The sequence below is a fragment of the Delphinus delphis genome, chromosome 16 (genome assembly GCF_949987515.2).
Source record: "Delphinus delphis chromosome 16, mDelDel1.2, whole genome shotgun sequence".
Taxonomy (NCBI): Eukaryota; Metazoa; Chordata; class Mammalia; order Artiodactyla; family Delphinidae; genus Delphinus; species Delphinus delphis.
This window is the reverse complement of record NC_082698.1, coordinates 19,960,987-19,980,437: the sequence shown is the minus strand read 5'-3', so window position 1 is coordinate 19,980,437 and position 19,451 is coordinate 19,960,987. Positions and strand designations below refer to the sequence as shown.

The 19,451-nt window shown below is 47.4% G+C and overlaps 1 protein-coding gene across 4 annotated transcripts in view; it reads right to left on the bottom strand.

Annotated features, from left to right (window-relative positions):
- Positions 1–540: 540 nt before the first annotated feature.
- Positions 541–19,451, bottom strand: part of XPNPEP1 (X-prolyl aminopeptidase 1) — a 54,611-nt gene continuing 35,700 nt past the window's right edge. For all 4 annotated transcript variants that reach the window (XM_060034097.1, XM_060034101.1, XM_060034099.1 and 1 more), the window contains 12 exons: positions 18,943–19,153; positions 14,824–14,913; positions 14,162–14,212; positions 12,916–12,974; positions 12,704–12,781; positions 10,743–10,814; positions 8,937–8,997; positions 7,377–7,446; positions 6,339–6,512; positions 5,646–5,722; positions 4,330–4,428; positions 541–1,094 (listed from right to left, as the gene is read on the bottom strand). In XM_060034097.1, coding sequence (XP_059890080.1) covers positions 966–1,094; positions 4,330–4,428; positions 5,646–5,722; positions 6,339–6,512; positions 7,377–7,446; positions 8,937–8,997; positions 10,743–10,814; positions 12,704–12,781; positions 12,916–12,974; positions 14,162–14,212; positions 14,824–14,913; positions 18,943–19,153 — 1,171 coding nt within the window. In that variant the 3' untranslated portion in view covers positions 541–965. The remainder of the gene's footprint in view (positions 1,095–4,329; positions 4,429–5,645; positions 5,723–6,338; positions 6,513–7,376; positions 7,447–8,936; positions 8,998–10,742; positions 10,815–12,703; positions 12,782–12,915; positions 12,975–14,161; positions 14,213–14,823; positions 14,914–18,942; positions 19,154–19,451) is intronic.

Below are 19,451 nucleotides of genomic sequence, written 5' to 3'. Positions count from 1 at the left end.
CAGTCCCACTGAGAAACCCCAGGAGGCAGTGTAGACCACGCCTCGGACATCCCAGCCAAGGGAAGAGGAGTCCGTTTTCCCATGCCCAACCATCATGGTCTGAGGCCTCAGGGGCTTTAGCTCTGCCGGCCCTTCAGGCTGCCCCTCGTGCGCAAGTCCAGAGAAAGCCAGATAGGGAGTAGCAGGCACCTGCCAAAGACCACTGTCTATAAGTCGTGAGACAATGAGACGCCTGCACTGTCCACTGTAGGGTAGACCACAGTAGACTGCCACTTTCGACATGATTTTTTGTTGTTGTTGTTTTTTAATATCAATGACGTATTTTAAAATCTGGAAAGAAAAACTTAGAATACTCAACAAAATATTAGGTTTTCTAGAGAAAAGACTTAAGAGGCTTGAAAGTAAGTCAGAAAATATGCAGGGAGGCCAGGGAATCTCTCCTCAAAGGGGTCCTTCCACCTAGAAAACGTGCCCTGGACGTGCGCCCACCCCACACACAGGGTGGATGGTGCCGGAAGAAGAGAGACGGCGGAGATGAAGCACGTTCTGACATTTTATTCACTGGTCATAAATACAGTCTCGTGCGCATGAAGGGGATCATGAACAAGGGACTAGCACCTGGAACGTGACTGTCGCAGAGCACTCACTGCTTCACCATCACTGGCCAGAGGACTCCCTGCAGCTGCTCGGGGCATCCCCCGGATCAGGCTTTTGGCTTTGTGGCGATCCTCCTTCTGGGACAGCAATTTATTCTTGGCTCATTCTCAACAATTTTAAAAAAATTCATAAAAGATAGAGTGTTTGCAAGAAAATATCAAAGAGGATAAGAAGATTTTCAGTTCTTCTCAGAGTCTAAAAGTAAAACGGGAAGGTAAGGAAGAAGGAGAGAAAGGGAAAAGATGTCAGGGGTGGGCCAGGCTTCTTCCTTTCCCCAGAGCGTTTAAAAAAACAAAAACAAACAGGTATTAATGCTGTTTGGAGATGGGCTGCGTCTCTCTGATGAGCCACTCGAGGGCTTCCTGGCGGCCCTGTTTTTGCAGTTCCTTCCCGATCACGTCCCTGCAGGTCAGGTGGTAGTTGTTGAGCCAGTCGCACTGCAAGAGGGAAGGAATACAGATGTGGTCTCACCATCACACCTTCACCAAAGGCTGCGCAGCGAGCAGTGAGGCACCATGTGCTGAGATCACAGGATGAGTAAAGGAGCACAAAACCCTTTCTCCCTGCTCATGGACAAGCGACCTCCTTGTGTTCTACCTCCCTGGAAACAGATGGGACGAGGCCACATGGCCGGTGGTGAAAATGCTCCTGGAACCACCTGCATGTGGACTGGAGTGACGGTGAGGGAACCACGAATGCCTGACGGTAAGCCGTGGCTCTGGATGCAGAGTAACCTGTAACCGGGTGTCCCCCTCGACAACACCCCTGGAAGCCATGACGAGAGAGTGGGGGCAGGGGTCTCACAGCTCCTGCACCCACCCTCGTTGCCTCAGCTGCTGTGAAGACACACCTGAGGCTGTCCTGCCAACGCGCTGAGTTTCCTATCCCGTGTCCGCCTACAAAGCTGAATAAACTAGGATCAGTCAAGCCGGTGAGGGTCTTGTGAGTGTGGCCGTCTGGATGCGCCCAAAGCCTTTGGAGGTCAAGGCCTGCGCTGCTGCAGGGTGAGGCTGGGAGTAAGCTTGACCTTCAGAGCCTCAAATGAATGGAGCCACCACACCAGGAGATAGAAAAGAGGTAAAGTATGGAACCTGACCGGACTTGGGGTGTGTGTGTGTGTGTGTCTGTCTGTCTGTTGGGACGGGGCGGGGGGTACTGATGCGCTGAACCTGATGACAAGGGTTCTGCCAATCTCCTCTGGGTGAGGAGTGAGGGAGGATGAGGGCTGGAGGGAAGCCCGTTCTGCCAAGACGACGACAACCCATGCTCCCCACTGCCCCGAAGGGGGCCTGACCACATCACATCAGACAGACGGGTTGGTGTCGCCGATGACTTTGACCCAACTGGTGCTCCTAGGCCCACGGATAAGAGGTGGGGAAGAGGGGTCGGATATCAAACACAAGCAAACGGCTGCATATCAGCAGCAAGGCCAGGCAGGGCTGTAAGGCAGCCTGCCGTCCAAAGCAGCTCAACAGTACAGACAGGAGCAAGCCTGGGGCCACAGAGACACTCCCAAGACCCTTTTGGTTGGGGCAAGCTGGGGCACCCGCCACCGCAGGGGGCTGGAGCAACGTCACAAAAGCCTTGGCAGCCTACAGCACACACATTCATGTCCAACCAAAGTCCTCTGCTGCCACCTGGTGACAAATCGATGGGAATGCAGCACTAACCCCAAAACTCCCTCAAGTTTCTACTAAGACTGGGAGACGGTAAAGGGCAATGACTGGTACTTTAAAAGCCCAATGGACAGCATCTTGCTGTGGGGTATTACGATGCCTTAAGACAGAATGAAGCCCCAGATTTACTGAGTGGTATATGGGAAATGAACACTTTTGCTAAAAGAGGTAATAAAATACACTCTGCTTGGAATATTAAATACTGTCCTCTACTTGTAATTTGTGGAAACTTGCTAATGATTCCAAGGTAAGAAGATATTATCTGTCTTATAAAAACTAACTGGCTAAAAGAATAGTTCAGTGATTGGGGCATGTAAGGTACAGTAATGAACACTGGACCAGGCAGACAGCACTGGTCTCTGTCCAATGTCACGGGGGAGTCACAGGTTAAAAAGACTCTCCCCCAAGGAAAAATGGCCTCGCTTAACCTTCCTCAGGCACTATTTCCCTGGATAAAGTGGAAGGTCACGCGGAAGAAATGTGTCCTGACTGGTACACTTCACGCGGACAGCAAGGCCTATGTGACCTGGAATCACTTGGCAGATGCCACAGCCTTGGGCTTCCAAGAGGGTAAAGTGACTTCTTAGTAGAGGGTCCCTTGCTAAGACCCTGGAAGCTGTGCTTGAGGGCCACAAGAAGAGACTGGCTCCTTGGGCAGAGGGCTGTAAGCAGGGTGGCTGCCGTGCTCACTTCTGTGCTGTCATCCCCTCTCACCTAAGCCAGCCCTGTGGGACCGGAGAAGAGGCCCAGGGCCGCAGGAGAGACTCTTCCCGCTGAAAAGACACACCTGACACTGTGCTGCTGACAGGCTGCTGCCTGTTGTGTATCCATCTACAGCCTGAGTAAACCAGCATCAGCAGGGCTCGTTTGGGTGCTGTGAGCGGGAACGTTTGGCTGAATCGAGGCACTGGCGGTCAAGATGAGGTGCCCAAGCACAGAGGCAATCGAAGCAGCAAGTGGATGACCTTCCTCTGTCACCCATCTGTGAGCTGGATGGGGCAGAGGGGAGCGTCTGGCTGGGAGGAGCCTGTTCCACGGCCCTGCAGAAGGGAGCTCCTCAGCCCTCAGAGGCGCTTTCCTCTAGTGCCAAGCACAGGGCCCACGCAGGCTCCATTGAGGGTACGTTTCTGCCTCAGAAGCCCCTGGGGTGAGGCCAGTGGCTGCCTCTGGTAACAAGAACTTCTCATCCCTCGAGTGCTGCACCACGCGCCTGCCTTTGCCTTCTGCTGCACTGCTGCCTGCCTGCCTTGCTCTGGAATTCCTGTCCTTCTGGCTTCTGGCTTCCTGGCTTCCTGGCTTGGGCCTGACCACTTCACAGCAGACAGACAGGGTGGTGTTGTTTCCACCCTGTTTTGACCCTTGTCCCTGCTCTGACCCTGATCACCTGCCCCATCCCTCAAGCCTTACTCCAGGTTCCTGGGCCTGCCGCCTCACCTGGCCTCATGAGCCTGGGGACCCGTGCTGGGATTTGCAGGGCTTCCAAGACCTGTCACCCTCTGAGCCTGACACGTGAGCGCTGCTGTGCGTCTGCTCTGTGACGGGTTTCAGAGCCCAGAGCAACAACCTCTCTCCCTGCCTGTGACAAAACTCGGCATATGGTAATAGCGTTTGCTTCTCAGTTCCTTAGTTTCACGCAACACAAGAAAACAATCTGGCGTGTGCAATGCCCCACCCACCCACAAAAATGCAGGGAAGACACATGCCCATGTTTGCTAAACACGCCTCAGGGCAGCTATGGCTCTGGCCCTCCTGGAAAACAACAGCACACTATTCATTCCCACCTGTGAAGCCCTACCATCCCCAACAGTGAGGAGAGCAGGGCTGTATCTACCTCGAGACCCAAAAATACAGGAAAAGCACCTCCAGTCCTCAGGAGACCTAGGATTTTCCAACTCAGCTGGCCTAGGCGCTAACTTAAAAGTGACAGCGGAGGAGAGAACGTAGGGCAGCTCTCCACCCCACACGCTTCTGCCCTCCCCCAAGGCTTCCTTGTTACCTCTTTGTCTGTAAGAGAATCCACATCTATCATTTTGGTCTGTATCGGAACCAAAGTTAGAGGGTCAAAGGTCAGGCTTCCCCGGTTACTGAAGTTATACTGTGGGAGAAGGAAGAAAACAGAAGCTTTTACTCCTCTTTACCACAATGACCCGCCACGAGGTCACTCCCACCCGACAGGACCGTCCTTCAGAGCCAGGTGTAACTAGGAATCGAGACGTGGTTAGCTGGTCACCATTTTTAACAGACACGGGAGACACGATGGACACAGCGGATGCCACTTTCCAAGAGCTGCTCCACTGTGCAAACCACAGCCTGTGCCACCAGGAAAAGCCCAAGAGTGCTGAGGGGCTCCCGGCAGCAGGTCCACAAGGCTCCTGCCTGCTGTGATGGAGGAGAGGCACAGGGGGTGTCTGGAAGCAGGGGGAGCTCTGGTTTTGGTTCTCGAGCCTCTGCTAAGGCATGAGTTCCCCAGCAGATCCCTTTTTTTTTGACATCAACCATGCAGCCTGCCTTGACCCAGCCAGGCCCATCAGGTGACAGGTAACAGGTCTGTCCGGTGCACGTGGCATGGAATGGCCAGGGTACACAGGGCACGCTGGGTCTCTGTTCCTGGCGGGGCCTGTGGGAGTGAGGGGAGAGGCCACTCTCAAGAAGAGTGACATGAGTGTGCAAGCAGAGAGCAGACTCCTGCAGTCGCTTCCCTGAAGACTTAGGAAGCCACCTCCCCCCAACGGTTCCATTTCCAAAATCACCCATGGAGGAGAAGCAAACAGGTCTTCTAGGTCAAGCCCAGCACCTAAAGCCTGCGAGCTCTTGGTAACGTGATGGGGAGAGGGTGACACACCTGTCTTCCAGAGGGCACCACACCTGTGGGGCCCGACCCAGGGGGTAACTCGGGCCTCCTCAGCTTTACCTGATAAAAATCATCTGGGGCATTTGTTGAAAATAGTTCCCGGGCCCCAGCCCTGGAGATTCTGCTTCAGTGTCTGGAAGGGGCCTTTAAGCGAGCACCCCTCCCCCACAGCAGAGGCGGCTTGACGACAAGCTGCCGCCTCCAGTAAGCTCGGAGCCCCAACTAACAGCAGCAGGGGGCTGCCTGGGGCTCCACGAGGTCCAGTTCAGGGTCCCAGTTCACTAAGGATCCTCCTTCTGGCTCTGCAGAGGAGAATGAATTCCAGGAGAGGCACCACTATCAGGGGAAGGAGGCTCCATTCTGGCCCCAGAATGACATGCTCTTGGTTCCAAGGACAAAAGTCCTCATCCTCCCCCATTAAGGAATAAGGGAATTTAAAAAACAAAATCCTAATTACTCACCTTGGTCTTCACAGGCACCACCAGGACAACATTCTCAATGCGAATTCCGAAAGCCCCGTCTTCATAATACCCTGGCTCTAAAACAAACCAAACCCCAAAATGAGAAACAGCCCACCACGAAGATAAGCACAGAGAAGCCTGCACTCTTGGGACGCCAGCGCTTCCCAAGAAACAGATGAAGGGCCACTCAATCTGGGTGTAAGAGCCCAGAGAGCCTCCTCCCGCAGGGCACTTTTAATAGGCACTTGAGGTCCAGACAGAGAAAGGCTCAGAAGTTCCTGAGAACTGGCTGCAGGGTAGGGAGTACAATAAGAGAGGATCCGCCAAATAAATGATGGGGCATATCCATAAGACACAATGATGCAGGCAGTAAAATACATTCACAAAGATGTGGTAACGACATGGGAAAAGACAAGAAGCTAACGTAGCAAATTATTAAGCCATGTTTCCCCTGGGTGTCTGGATTACAAATGATTATCATTTTCTTCTTTATACTGTTCCATAGTCTCACTTCTTCTACAATGAATATTTATCACTTTTATAATCAAAAAAGGTTGTTGTTTGTTGTTGTTTAATTCAGGAGGGGGAAATTATTTCCAATTTACTTTATAATAATGAAAATATAAGAAACAACAAAGAGCTTTCAGAAAGGCCAGAGGACCCATGCACACCCTCTAGGTAAGGGACACCTACCATCAGTGACAATCATGCCGGCCTCCAAGGGCTCATCAGAGAATGTTTTATAACTGATGCCACAAGGACCCTCGTGAACATTCAGAAAAGACCCAACACCGTGTCCCGTCCCGTGCAGGTAATCCAGGCCAGAATCCCATAAAGCTGAGCGGGCGAAGGAGTCAAGAAGGTGGCCTGAAAGACACAGTAGGAAGCACTCGGTGATTCTGTACAGTACTTTTCAACTTGCAAAGCACTTTGGAGATTACATTTGTTATGTTTGGCTGCAGAACGTGAAACAGAAACCAGCGGGTAAAAGTTACTGGAGGATTCAGGTTTCAGCCCAACACAAAGAAGAACTTTCTCACAGTCAGAGCTCCTGAGGAGGGCAGCTCCCCCACCAGTCAGAGCTCAGTCTGAAGCTGGAGGATGCTGGTGAGGAATGGTCGCCTGTAGCAGGTAAGGGCTGCAGTAGATGACATGGACGTTCCCTTCCCAGCGCTGGGACCCTACAGTTTCAGAATTACAAGATGAGATTCTAACCAGACTGCAAGCGTGGGGAAAGTGGTGCCCAGGGAGATGAGTGCCGGCCCAGCCTAAGCAGACTCAAGGCCCAGGTCTTGTCAACTCCCCGTGCAATGGCCCACCCACCCATCCTCATGCAAAAAGGTATATGTCTCAAGTCAGGTTCTCAGTAAAGTAAATCCCAATGAGGGTCCTGAAAGGAGGCACTGGCCCAGCACTGAAGGGCAGACAGGAGGCTGCGCCAACTTCCACTGGGGCCCTGAGGCCGTCATGCCCTGCTGCCCTCTCCTGGGAGCCACCCACATGGGTCACCCGACACCATAATAGGTCAGGAGGGAGGCTCACACCTGACCCTGGGCCCAGTCCGAAGCCTGGCTCCCTGGAGGTCCTCTCAGCTCAGTCCATGCAGCACCCCCATTTGCCCAGGATGGGCCTGAAGTAGGCTGGGGGCTGGTACGGCAAGGGAAGGACATGTTCTTCCACCCAAACTTAGACACGTCTGATGCCTGCCATATGATTGAAGGAATCACCTACCTTTGGTTCCAGTCGGGAAAACAGCTGCACTCACAGCTATGTGGCCCTTGAGGACACATGTGAAGCACTCCTGCCAAAGAAAACCCAGAGGGCATGTTCAGGACTGGCAAAGACGTTTTAATCCTGTCGTTTTCGGGTAGCTCTGAAAACCTTGCCTCTGAAGGTTTTGTAGCAATACCACAGAGAAAATCAGAGGAAAAAGGAAAAAAATCTGGTGGTGGAGAAAAACCTTGGCCTTGGTACCAATTTTCCAGAAAATCTTGAAATTCCATTTAATAAAAGAGAACTGACTGGGAGATGACCCCACAAGTCTTTCCCTAGTAATGAACATTCTGCCATACTCTCGGCCATCTGAGCCTCGGAAAGACTGGGGAAAAGTACTAAGAAGTACTGATGACACTAGCTAACACTTACTGAGCTACTCCTCTGCCAGGCATGATGCGCACAGCACTGTGCGTTTAATCCCACACTTCTTACTGGAGGCACTCTTGCCATCCCCACTTCATAGATGAATGCCAGGTCACGCAGTTCATAAGTGGCAGCATGTGGCCTTGGAGCCAGGCAGCCCTGCTTCAGCCTCTGCGCACCTCACCACCATCTATACTCAGGGTTTAGTCCCTACTGCCTGGACAAGAAAAGTGCTGTTTGGAAGGGTAGTGGCTTGCCAGTAAGGTGCAGAGTCAGGACTAAACCCCACACTGTTCAATTTGGTCTGGATTGAACACAGTACAAGAAGAGTCACACCAAAGGTAGGTATCTGGAGCCAAGGTCACACCCTTCTTCATCTGCTGGTGCCTGCAAATGAATGACACAAGGGACCAACTCTGGGAAATGTGCCCTGCTCTACCCAATAAAGCCCTCTTCCCTGGACAAGCTTCCTGAAGGAGCTCCCTGGAAAAAGAGATACACTCAGAGATTCAACCAGTATTTGCCAAGCAGTGACTATCATCCAAGAATCTGCTGGGCTCACAGAACCTTCACAGCCAGCCTTGGAGGTGAGTACTCTTCTCACCGCTTTTATGGATGGTCTAAGTGTTGAGTTCAAGGTCATGGAGTCTGTAAACAGCAGAGAAGATCTGAAGCCCGGTCTCCAGACTCATGGTACACATCTCTCTACCTTACAGCTGTTTCCTCTTTTCCATGCCAGACAGACCAGAAACTGAGCAGTGCATGTCATTTCAGAGGGTTCCTAGCGAGTTGAGCCTACAAATAGGAATGCTGAACTTGAAAAAAGAACGGGGGTAGCTTTCAGAATGAAATCTAGCCACTGTTCGTAAAAAGGCATATTTTCACTACCCCACTCCCTTCCCCAAAGAAACTTCCTGACTGAAGAGAAGGCCAAAGCTATTAAAACTTGAATCTGAGCCACTCTGACCTTAGCAGACAGAATGCTTTTAAAATCTCTCCAATAATTAAATGGATGTCATAAAGCAGATAGCCTGATTCCACAGTCATGAGCTATTTTATTGCCCCACATATAATTTTTACTTATGTATACAATCCTTTTCACAAGAGAGAACTTGTCAAAGAGCAGAGAGGGCCTCTCGAGTTTTCTCTTACCTTCTCATAGGCTGTAGGGGTTCCAAAATGCATGGTACGAGTCACATCTGTGGTTCCATCCCTTTCCAAAAGGAAGGACAAATTAGTTTTCACTCAGAATAAGCTTTTGCTCAAATGTGAGACAGATGAGGATGTGGAGAAATTGGAACCCTCATGCACTGCTGGTGGACATTAAACTAGGAGAGCCACTCTGGAAAGCAGTTTACAGTTCCTTAAAAGGTTAAACACGGAGTTACCCTAGGACCCAGCAATTCCACTCCTAGGTAAACCCCCAAGAGAACCGAAAACATATGTCCACACAAAAACTTATACATGAATGTTCATAGCAGCATCACTCATAATACCCAAAACGTAGAAACAACCTAAATGTCCATCAACTGATGAGTAAACAAAATGTAGTATACACATACAATGAAATATTATTCAGCAATAAAAAGGCATGAAGTACTGATGATACACACTATAACCTGGATGAACCTGGAAGACATTACACTAAGTGACGGAAGTCAGCCACTGAGGCCATATAATCCCATGTATATGAAATGTCCAGAATAGACAAATCCAAACAGACAGAAAGTACACTAGTGGTTCCCTGGGTAGAGAGAGTGGGAAGCGACTGCTAACAGGAATGCTGTTTCTTTTTTGAGGTGATGAAAATATTCTAAAATTGATTGTGGTGACAGTTGTACAATTCCGTGAATAAACTAAAAACCATGAATTGTACACTTCAAATGAGTACGCTGTATTATATTTCAATGAAATTGTTAAAAAAAAAAAAAACGAGACAAAGTGTGAATGCAAGGATGGCCCAGTGTAGTGGGAGTGAACTCAGTCAGGCCCTGACACACACACTCTTGGTCTACAATGTGAGGACTGTTTCACGGAAGACACCATCCCTGGGATTATGAATGAAAGGGAGGTGGACAAAGTAAATAGGAACCTGTTTCTAGCAAAAGAAGGTCAAACTCTAATTCCTCCTGTCAGGATGGCAAGCGGTTTATTGGACCCTAAAAATACCCAAATGCATCTTTTAGAACACCCTAATCCACCCCTTGACACAGAAAGAGTAACTTCTAGAATACTGCTAAAATTTAGAAGTGAACCATTAGAACACCATTACCCAAGAAATCCAAATACCCTTAGTGCTAGGCTTTTATTAACTCCAACACACACATCCCAAGGCTAGGTTGTGGCTTCCATCTCCACCAGGCAAAGTCCCAACTTAAGTGGAGAAAGGAGTAGTAAAAGGCCTTGCTCGTGTGCTCTCAATGCAGACAACACCTATTCCTCTCCTTCTCGTGGGTTCCACATCAAGACCCAACCAAATCTTGGTTTCTCTGAGAAACTATTCTAGATGATGACTGTGAAAGCAGCAAGGCATGAAGAAGGAAATTCAGAAATTCAGGGACAGCCCTCGTTTCTCATTCATTCATTCAAAATTATGCCATCACTTCACAAGGCCCTGGGGCCACTAAAAGTCTGGGGAGCTGCCAGGTGATGTATGGGCTGGAGCAGAAGACTTCCCAATGGTTCTGAAAGCTTACTTTCAGTTATTTATTTAGTGTTTAACAGCTTCCAGCCAAGGACTAAACATTTCTATCAAACAGTCTTTTGTGGGAACAGGATCACAACTGGGCTATTTCAACAAGGGGTGAAAAAAAGGACAAGACGTGGAAACAATTCCATCAGTGGCTGGCGCAGAATGAGATGACCAGCTGAGCACTCTCGGCTGGAGCCTGGCTTGTCCACCTACTCATCTGCCTTGATTCAGTGGAGTCAAGCTCTACGCAGCCCCGATTCACTTACTTGTATTGAGCACCCGAGTCAATGAGGTACACCTCATCCAGAGACAAGGTCCTATTCGTCTCAGGGACCGGCCTAAGAAAGTTAATTAGAAATTAATTATTCCACAAATGTAAATGCTTCCTGAATCTGGGAGGAAGGAATACAAGAGTTCTTTGTACTGTGCGAACAATTTATGTAAGCCTTAAATTATATCACACTAAAGTTACCCAATAGGTTAATTATTTCAACTAATATTAACCTTCTACTATTCAAAGTCCTAGTCAACCTATCTCCCCAACAGATAAAGAGCTCAGGAGAAGGAAATAACATATTTCTTTGTATCTTCCTCCATTTGTGACTGGAAGAAAACAAGTGTTCATCAGATAATTGTAAAAGCTACAGAAAATAATCATCAACAGAAGCAATAGGACCAAGCTGGGAAGTGGGAGGAGAGCAGCCGCAGTCATTTGTCTTTTTTTTTTTTTTTGCGGCGGGGGGGTGGGGGTGGGGGTGGTCCAGGCCCCTGCCTCAGCCTCCACTTCCCTCCCTCAGTCCTAATCCCACCAGGTGCCTCCCCACTTGCTTCCTAGACCACCAGACAGGCAGAAGGTCAGTGTCTCAGTCTGGGAGAAAACCTAACAGGATTTTTGCTGGGGAAAGGAATGGACCATGATGCTCTTATGCTGGAGCTCTTTTTTCAAATGAACATCTGGTATTTTTTAAAGTGATCTGATTTCTCCATGCCTTTTTCCAGACAATATGCTGCACTGGGAAAAGCTAAAAGGGACGCGAGCATTCCAAGTCTCCGCCCTGCAGCCGAGAGAGGTTCTCCTTCACTTCCAGGCAATAAGGGTGAAAGTGGGCACTCGAGCCCAACTGGCAGAAGAGACAACCAGACACGGGCCCAGTTTCAGCACCCTCTCTGTCAACAGGCTTCCAACAGCCACAACGAAGAGACACCAAAGGAGAAGCAAAATTCTCCCCCCTTGGTCTGAAATTATTTATTGTGTTAATTATATGCAAAATTCTAGAGTAGTATCCAGCCAGGAAATTCATCACCTGCATTAAATATAAGATAAAACTAAAGTCCTTTTGCTATTTTAATGTTGGAACAGAGGCATTAATGTGAGAGAACTGTACAGTCACATATCTGTGACTGTCTCCCACACAACAGCTTCAAAATTTGTCCCAAGACTAAAAACTCTGAAAGTGATTAAAAAGGCGGGGGGCAGGAATTTGTGCCCACGTACAGCACTGCAGCACAGTGAGACAGCCAAGTGTTCCTTCACTATGCACATCACGGGTGGGGAGCAAAGGACTCAAGATGCCCGCACGAGGCAGAACCGTGTAAGCCAGGTGAAGCTGAAGCTGGAGCCCCACTTCCCACCACCTCTACAGGCAGGTCTAGCAGTTCTAAAATACATCAGCGCCCCCTTTGTCTCACAGTGCAGGGATGCATGGCTCTGTGGGTCCACGGGCTCTTGTAGGTCATGTGGTACAAATCCCCATAGGGTGGGGAGGAAAGAGAGGTTACAGATTATCTCTTCAACCGTAGCAGGGTGCTCCACAACCTAGTGATAAGCTTTTTTGGTATGGAGGTGATGGAGCTCACAGGACGTTTGGACTAGTGCATCAAGAAGGCTGCCACTGTCAGAAAAGAAAAACACTAAAAATTCTAACTACTAAGATTCAGGGATTATGAATACAGATACTGCAGCCTCAAAGGAAAGAAGGACAACCCGTTTGACATCGCGAGAATGTCAATGCGAAACCTCTGTGCCTAAGAGTTGGCTCCCAACAAGATTTAGAGCAAAGAAGAGAAAATAAGACCTCCAAGGTCCTATTTCCCATATAAGAACAATCTCAACAGACACACGGAGGTGGGCGCCAGGGCCTCTGGTAGAATAATGTCTCTCCCCTGCTCAGGCTCCTGTGCAGAAGCAGCAGCAAAGCCGGGCAGCGTGCTCCTCCGCATGCCTTACGCGTAGTGAATGATGGCGCCGTTGGGTCCCGTACTGGAAATTGTTGGGAAGCTCAGGTCCACAAAGTCAGCCTGCTGCCTGGAACAGAAAGATACACAAGAGCAGAGTGGCTTAAAGGTTTTTACTGTGCCAAGAATCAGGGCCCTCCCGGCTTCATTTAACTTGCCAAGGAAATGAGCACAAGGTTCATGGGCCCCCAAAGTGATCCTTACCTGCGGAATTCCTCAGCTTTGTCAGCAGCTGAGATCTCCGTCACGCCACCTTTGGGCACCTATAAGGAAGTTGCTTATAAACCACTGGGGTGTGATAAATTCATCCGTCTCCTACATATTATAGGAGGTGCATTAAAAGCTTACTTTTTCCTCAATCCCCATGTCCCAACTGTCCAATCTATAGGACACAGCATATGTCTCATCTTTACAAGGAGGGAATTTCCAAAGGCTCTTACCAAGGCCATCTAAAAGTAGAAGCGTTTCTATACATTTAATTTTTCACTCAACTATTTCCCTGAGTGTTATATCCTGAAAACTCCCAAAACTTAATACACCTAAATTTAAAAATTAAAAAGCATCCCCACCTAGGATATTATCCTAAGAAAGTGATCCTAAATAAATAAAAAAGATAAATGCAAAGATATTATTACAAGGTAAGTGCAAAAAAAATTTTAAACAATCTAAAACATTTGAAAATAGAAGGAATGGGTAAATAAATCAGTCTAGCTACTAAACACAGTCTCTATTTGAATCATTTTTTTAAAGACCTCAAAGCACATGGAAAATGCTCACACTATGATAAGTAAATAAAATAAAATACAAAATCATAGCTGTACAGTGAGACACATGTAAAAATGATTTATGTTGAAAAAACAATGTACACAGATGAACAATTGCCGAAGAGGAAAAAACTGCTACACCAGTGGGAATCAGGGCGGTATTTTCTTCTTCCAATTTAAGCTACTTTAAAAGATTTGTTTATATAATATTTAAAGGAAATATGATATTGTTTAATAAGAGCACAAAGAAATCACCTTCCTGTCAACTACAAGGAGTGAAAGGGCAAGAAACTAATGCCCAGGAATCAATTTAATATAAAAAGTTTTATGGCTTAAAGTTCAAAACATACACAAAGATCTTTTTTCTCTTAACACAGTCAGCTTGCCTGTAATATCGTAAGAGTCATTTTTTCTTATAATGAAACTCCACTTAGTTATAAGACAATTCCTTAACCACAAAGGATCCATTCTGTTAAGGAATTTCTTTCTTCATCTTTGTTACTACTGTCCATAATTAAAGAATTTTTACACACACACCAAATTCCCACAAAGAACTATTAAAAGAGAGTACTAAAATTAGATCAAGATCTTAGACCTCGTGGTCAACCAGAGCCACAGTTCGAATCACATGTAGATAATTTCTGAATAATCTATATCCATGTGTTAAACAAAGACTAAGAACCGACCTCTTTCTCCAGCCAGTTAAAGAGTTCACAGAGGGCAACAGCATCTTTAATCTGTGCAAATAACAGAGACATTTTTTAAAGTTATTACTGAAAATCAGATGGGCAGATTCAAAGCCCAGCCCTAATGTGATACTGAGAGGGCTGCACTTATAGGGCTACAAACTATCAGCAATCAGGGCTCTACATGCAGGCATTTCCTGTGAACAAGTGTGCAGCGATTTCCACTATGGGGGAAAGGGCTCCCCTGCTGTTGAGTAGTTCAGGCACAATCAGGAAGGGGCCCACCTCAGAGCACACAGGAGCACCCTCAGAGGGGTCATTCCTGTACTACTGGAGCAGGAAAGACAGGCCACTGTCAAAAGCCATCTCTGGGCCCCAAATCTTTCTAGATCCACTGCTGGCCTTGAAACACAAATCTAGGCCTCTTCAGAGGCTTCACCTTCATCATTACCATCACCTACACTAACATCATCAACCTCCTTTTGTGTTTTATATTATGTAGAGATCTAGCCCATCCAGTATTTTATTTCATTCTCTCATTAACTCTGGAAAGCTCAGAGAAGTTCCCACCTTGTGCCAGGCTCAAGGCCACACAGCAGGTGAGGGAGCTGGGCCTTCTGACCACCATGCATCCCCTCTTCTGCACAGGCTGCTTTACTCACGTGAGCTCTCCTCATGCCTTCTGATTCAGCAGAATTCTTCACAGCTTTGGCGATGCAGATGGGGGTGTAAGGCATACAGCAGCGATGATCCTGGGGCGAAAGGCAGTCATATGGGAAATCGAGTCTGGCTCACTCACCCAAGACCAAGGCTATCACCTCTCCACCCAGCACAGCACACTTAAGACAAATCATTGGAAGAGCTCCCACTCAGGACCCACCCAGCTGTCCCCTGGGGCCTGAACACCTGCCCTTTTTGGTTGGTGACTCTGAGCATGGCGAAAGGTGCTTGAGCTCATCCAAAAAGATAAAGTAAAAGCATAAAACAAGTTATTTCTCGTCTATCCCCCACCCCGTAGCTTTTTGAGACTGCTGGCTGCCAGCCATCAGAGAGATACTGCTTTTCAAACCTCCAAGGTCATGGTCAGAGTTCACTAACAGATCAAAGCTTGACAGAAACAACTCCTTTCTGGCTGCACAAAGGAGGCTTTTTCCCACTGTCTAGGGACGCACATGATGGATGAGGGGGGAGGGGAGGCTCCTGCTCAGGGATCAGCTACTGTTAAAGGTCTGATCTTAAAGGGCCTTAAAGGGCCGGGGAAGAGCCTTCCCAATTTGAAAACAAGTTAGAATCCAGCCCTGTGTTACAGGAAGGGGGGAGGGATTTTGCACCACCTTGCACATGCCCTAGCACAGAGCTTCTCAAAGGGCTTTCCTTCTCTCCACTCTCCTTGCTCTCTCTCTCTCTGAGATACCTACCTGTCATGAGACAAAGGCAGGCATGATCCCCAAGGAGGTAAAGCTCTGAGTAACTATGTCATGCAGTGTGACAGTGACAGGGGTGTAATGGCAGGCCAGGTCTAGAGGGCCAAGCCTGGGCTCCTCCCAGGATGGCCCACTGCTAAGTGGAGGAGAGAGGCCCAGGGCAGGACAGTCAAAAAGGCTACAACTCCTTAGGTAGATTTATTCCTAGATATTTTATTCTTTTTGTTGCAATGGTAAATGGGAGTGTTTTCTTAATTTCACTGTCAGATTTTTCATCATTAGTGTATAAGGATGCCAGAGATTTCTGTGCATTAATTTTGTATGCTGCTACTTTACCAAATTCATTGATTAGCTCTAGTAGTTTTCTGGTAGCATCTTTAGGATTCTCTATGTATATTATCATGTCATCGACCTGTATGCAGAAAATTATAAGACACTGATGAAAGAAATTAAAGATGATACAAATAGATGGAGAGATATACCATGTTCTTGGATTGGAAGAATCAACATTGTGAAAATGACTCTACTACCCAAAGCAATCTACAGATCCAATGCAATCCCTATCAAACTACCAATGGCATTTTTCACAGAACTAGAACAAAAAATTTCACAATTTGTATGAAAATACAAAAGACCCCAAATAGCCAAAGCAATCTTGAAAACGAAAAATGGAGCTGGAGGAATCAGGCTCCCTGACTTCAGACTATAATACAAAGCTACAGTAATCAAGACAGTATGGTACTGGCACAAAAACAGAAATACAGATCAATGAACAGGATAGAAAGCCCAGAGATAAACACATGCACATATGGTCACCTTATCTTTTTTTTTTTTTTTTTTGCGGTACACGGGCCTCTCACTGTTGTGGCCTCTCCTGTTGCGGAGCGCAGGCTCCGGACACGCAGGCTCAGCAGCCATGGCTCACGGGCCCAGCCGCTCCGCAGCATGTGGGATCCTCCCGGACCAGGGCACGAACCCGTGTCCCCTGCATCAGCAGGCGGACTCTCAACCACTGCGCCACCAGGGAAGCCCAGTCACCTTATCTTTGATAAAGGAGGCAAGAATATACAGTGGAGAAAAGACAGCCTCTTCAATAAGTGGTGCTGGGAAAACTGGACAGGTACATGTAAAAGTATGAAATTAGAACACTCCCTAACACCAAACACAGAAATAAAATGGATTAAAGACCCAAATGTAAGGCCAGACACTATCAAACTCTTAGAGGAAAACACAGGCAGAACGCTCTATGGCATAAATCACAGCAAGATCCTTTTTGACCCACCTCCTAGAGAAATGGAAATAAAAATAAACAAATGGGACCTAATGAAACTTAAAAGCTTTTGCACAGCAAAGGAAACCATAAACAAGACCAAAAGACAACCCTCAGAATGGGAGAAAATATTTGCAAATGAAACAACTGACAAAGGATTAATCTCCAAAATTTACAAGCAGCTCATGCAGCTCAATAACAAACAAACAACCCAATCCAAAAATGGGCAGAAGACCAAAATAGACATTTCTCCAAAGAAGATATACAGATTGCCAACAAACACACGAAAGAATGCTCAACATCATTAATCATTAGAGAAATGATGGAGAAAAGGGAACATTCTTGCACTGTTGGTGGGAATGTAAATTGATACAGCCACTATGGACAACAGTATGGAGGTTCCTTAAAAAACTACAAATAAAATTACCATACGACCCAGCAATCCCACTACTGGGCATATACCCTGAGAAAACCATAATTCAAAAAGAGTCATGTACCAAAATGTTCATTGCAGCTCTATTTACAATAGCCAGGACATGGAAGCAACCTAAGTGTCCATCAACAGATGAATGAATAAAGAAGATGTGGCACATATATACAATGCAATATTACTCAGACGTAAAAAGAAATGAAATTGAGTTACTTGTAGTGAGGTGGATGGACCCAGAGTCTGTCATACAGTGTGAAGTAAGTCAGAAAGAGAAAAACAAATACCGTATGCTAACACATATATATGGAATCGAAGAAAAAAAAAAAAGTAATGAAGAACCTAGGGGTAAGATGGGAATAAAGACACAGACCTACTAGAGAATGGACTTGAGGATACGGGGAGGAGGAAGGGTAAGCTGTGACAAAGTGAGAGAGTGGCATGGACATACATATACTACCAAACGTAAAACAGATAGCTAGTGGGAAGCAGCCGCATAGCACAGGGAGGTCAGCTAGGTGGTTTGTGACCACCTAGAGGGGTGGGATAGGGCGGGTGGGAGGGAGGGAGACGTAAGAGGGAAGAGATATGGGAACATATGTATATGTATAACTGATTCACTTTGTTATCAAGCAGAAACTAACACACCATTGTAAAGCAATTATACTCCAATAAAGATGTTAAAAAAAAAAAAAAAAGGCTACAACTAAGGTACCTTGAACTCCTGTGCCAGGCCTCAGTTAAAATGAGGGGGAAGGTGTCAGCTGCTTAGCACCACCCAGCAGGGGCTCAGTCAAGGGCAGGGCTATCAGTATCATTTGACCTTTGACAAATCCCCAACTCCCAAAGCCTCCCTGGGCCTCAGGTCTCCTTAACTATGAAATGTGGTGGGAGAGGTGGGTGTAGGGTAGTGTCTCCCAAACTTCAGATACTCTCATACCACCTGCACAGGTCTTACCCTAGCTGCTACCCCCTGGACCCTTGTTTACTAAGACTTTTCTTTAGACTATCTTTGAATCAACATAGGTTACTGAACTCAACTCTCTCTTAAGAAACAATTTTTATAATATATGGTCTCATATGCTAATCATATTTTTTCTAGTACACACTAAAACACTTTTTTTATAGTTGATATACAATATTATATAAGTGCGAGGTATACAACATAGTGATTCATAATTTTTAAAGGTTAAATTCCATTCAAAGTTATTATAAAATACTGGCTATATTCCCTCTGCTATACAATATATCCTTGTAGCTTATTTATGTTATACATAGTATAGTTTGTACCTCTTAATCCCATATCCCTATCTTGCCCCTCCCCCCTTCCCTCTCCCCACTGGTAACCACTAGTTCATTCTCTGTAACTGTTAAAACGCTTTTAAAACAGAGACATTTAAATAAACCTAAGTATGAATGTGTACCACCTAAAATCATCTCTCATGTCACGTTTTGGAAAACACAGAACTCAATGGGTTCTAAAAGCCTCACACTCCAGCCCAAAGGGCTCATCCAGGGAGATGACACCTCTGACCCAACAGCCAGTCCTGGAAATCTGCCTGAACAACCTCTGCTTCAAAGACAAGCCGCACGATGCCAGGACTGGACGGGGCCTGGCAGCTGGAGTGGCAGGTTTAGGTGGGTCTCTGGGGCTACCAACCTTGGGGATGGCCTCGCTCACGGCATAGCTGGCCTTGTCGCTGACCCAAACCTTCTCCCTCGGGGAGAGGCTGGCGCACAGGGTCTTGAGCTCGCTCAGGATGGACTTGTAGGGAAGCACCTGGATTCTGTATTCAGCTTCCAGGCCCAAGTCAAGCAGCAGGTGCTCCTTCACACTGGGGGCATCTGTGCGGTCGCCATCAATGAAGAGCCTGCAGAGGGGCCAGAGGTGAGGTGACAGAAAAGGCGGGCACAGGAGTGAGAGGACGAGAACACAGACCCACACACAAGCGACAGGCTCTACCTCCCGGCATGCAAGCCAAGCAGTTCCTCTTTCCTCCACGCCTTTCCCAAATCCTGCTCCCCAAACTGCGCTCCCTGCCCTGCGTATGCCGTCACCTTCCACCCCACTCCCCAAGCCAGGACCTGGGCACTCTCCTCCTTGATGCTCCTCCTTCACTCCTACATTGAGATCTTTGAACCTATAGCTTAAACACCCCTCAAACCTCT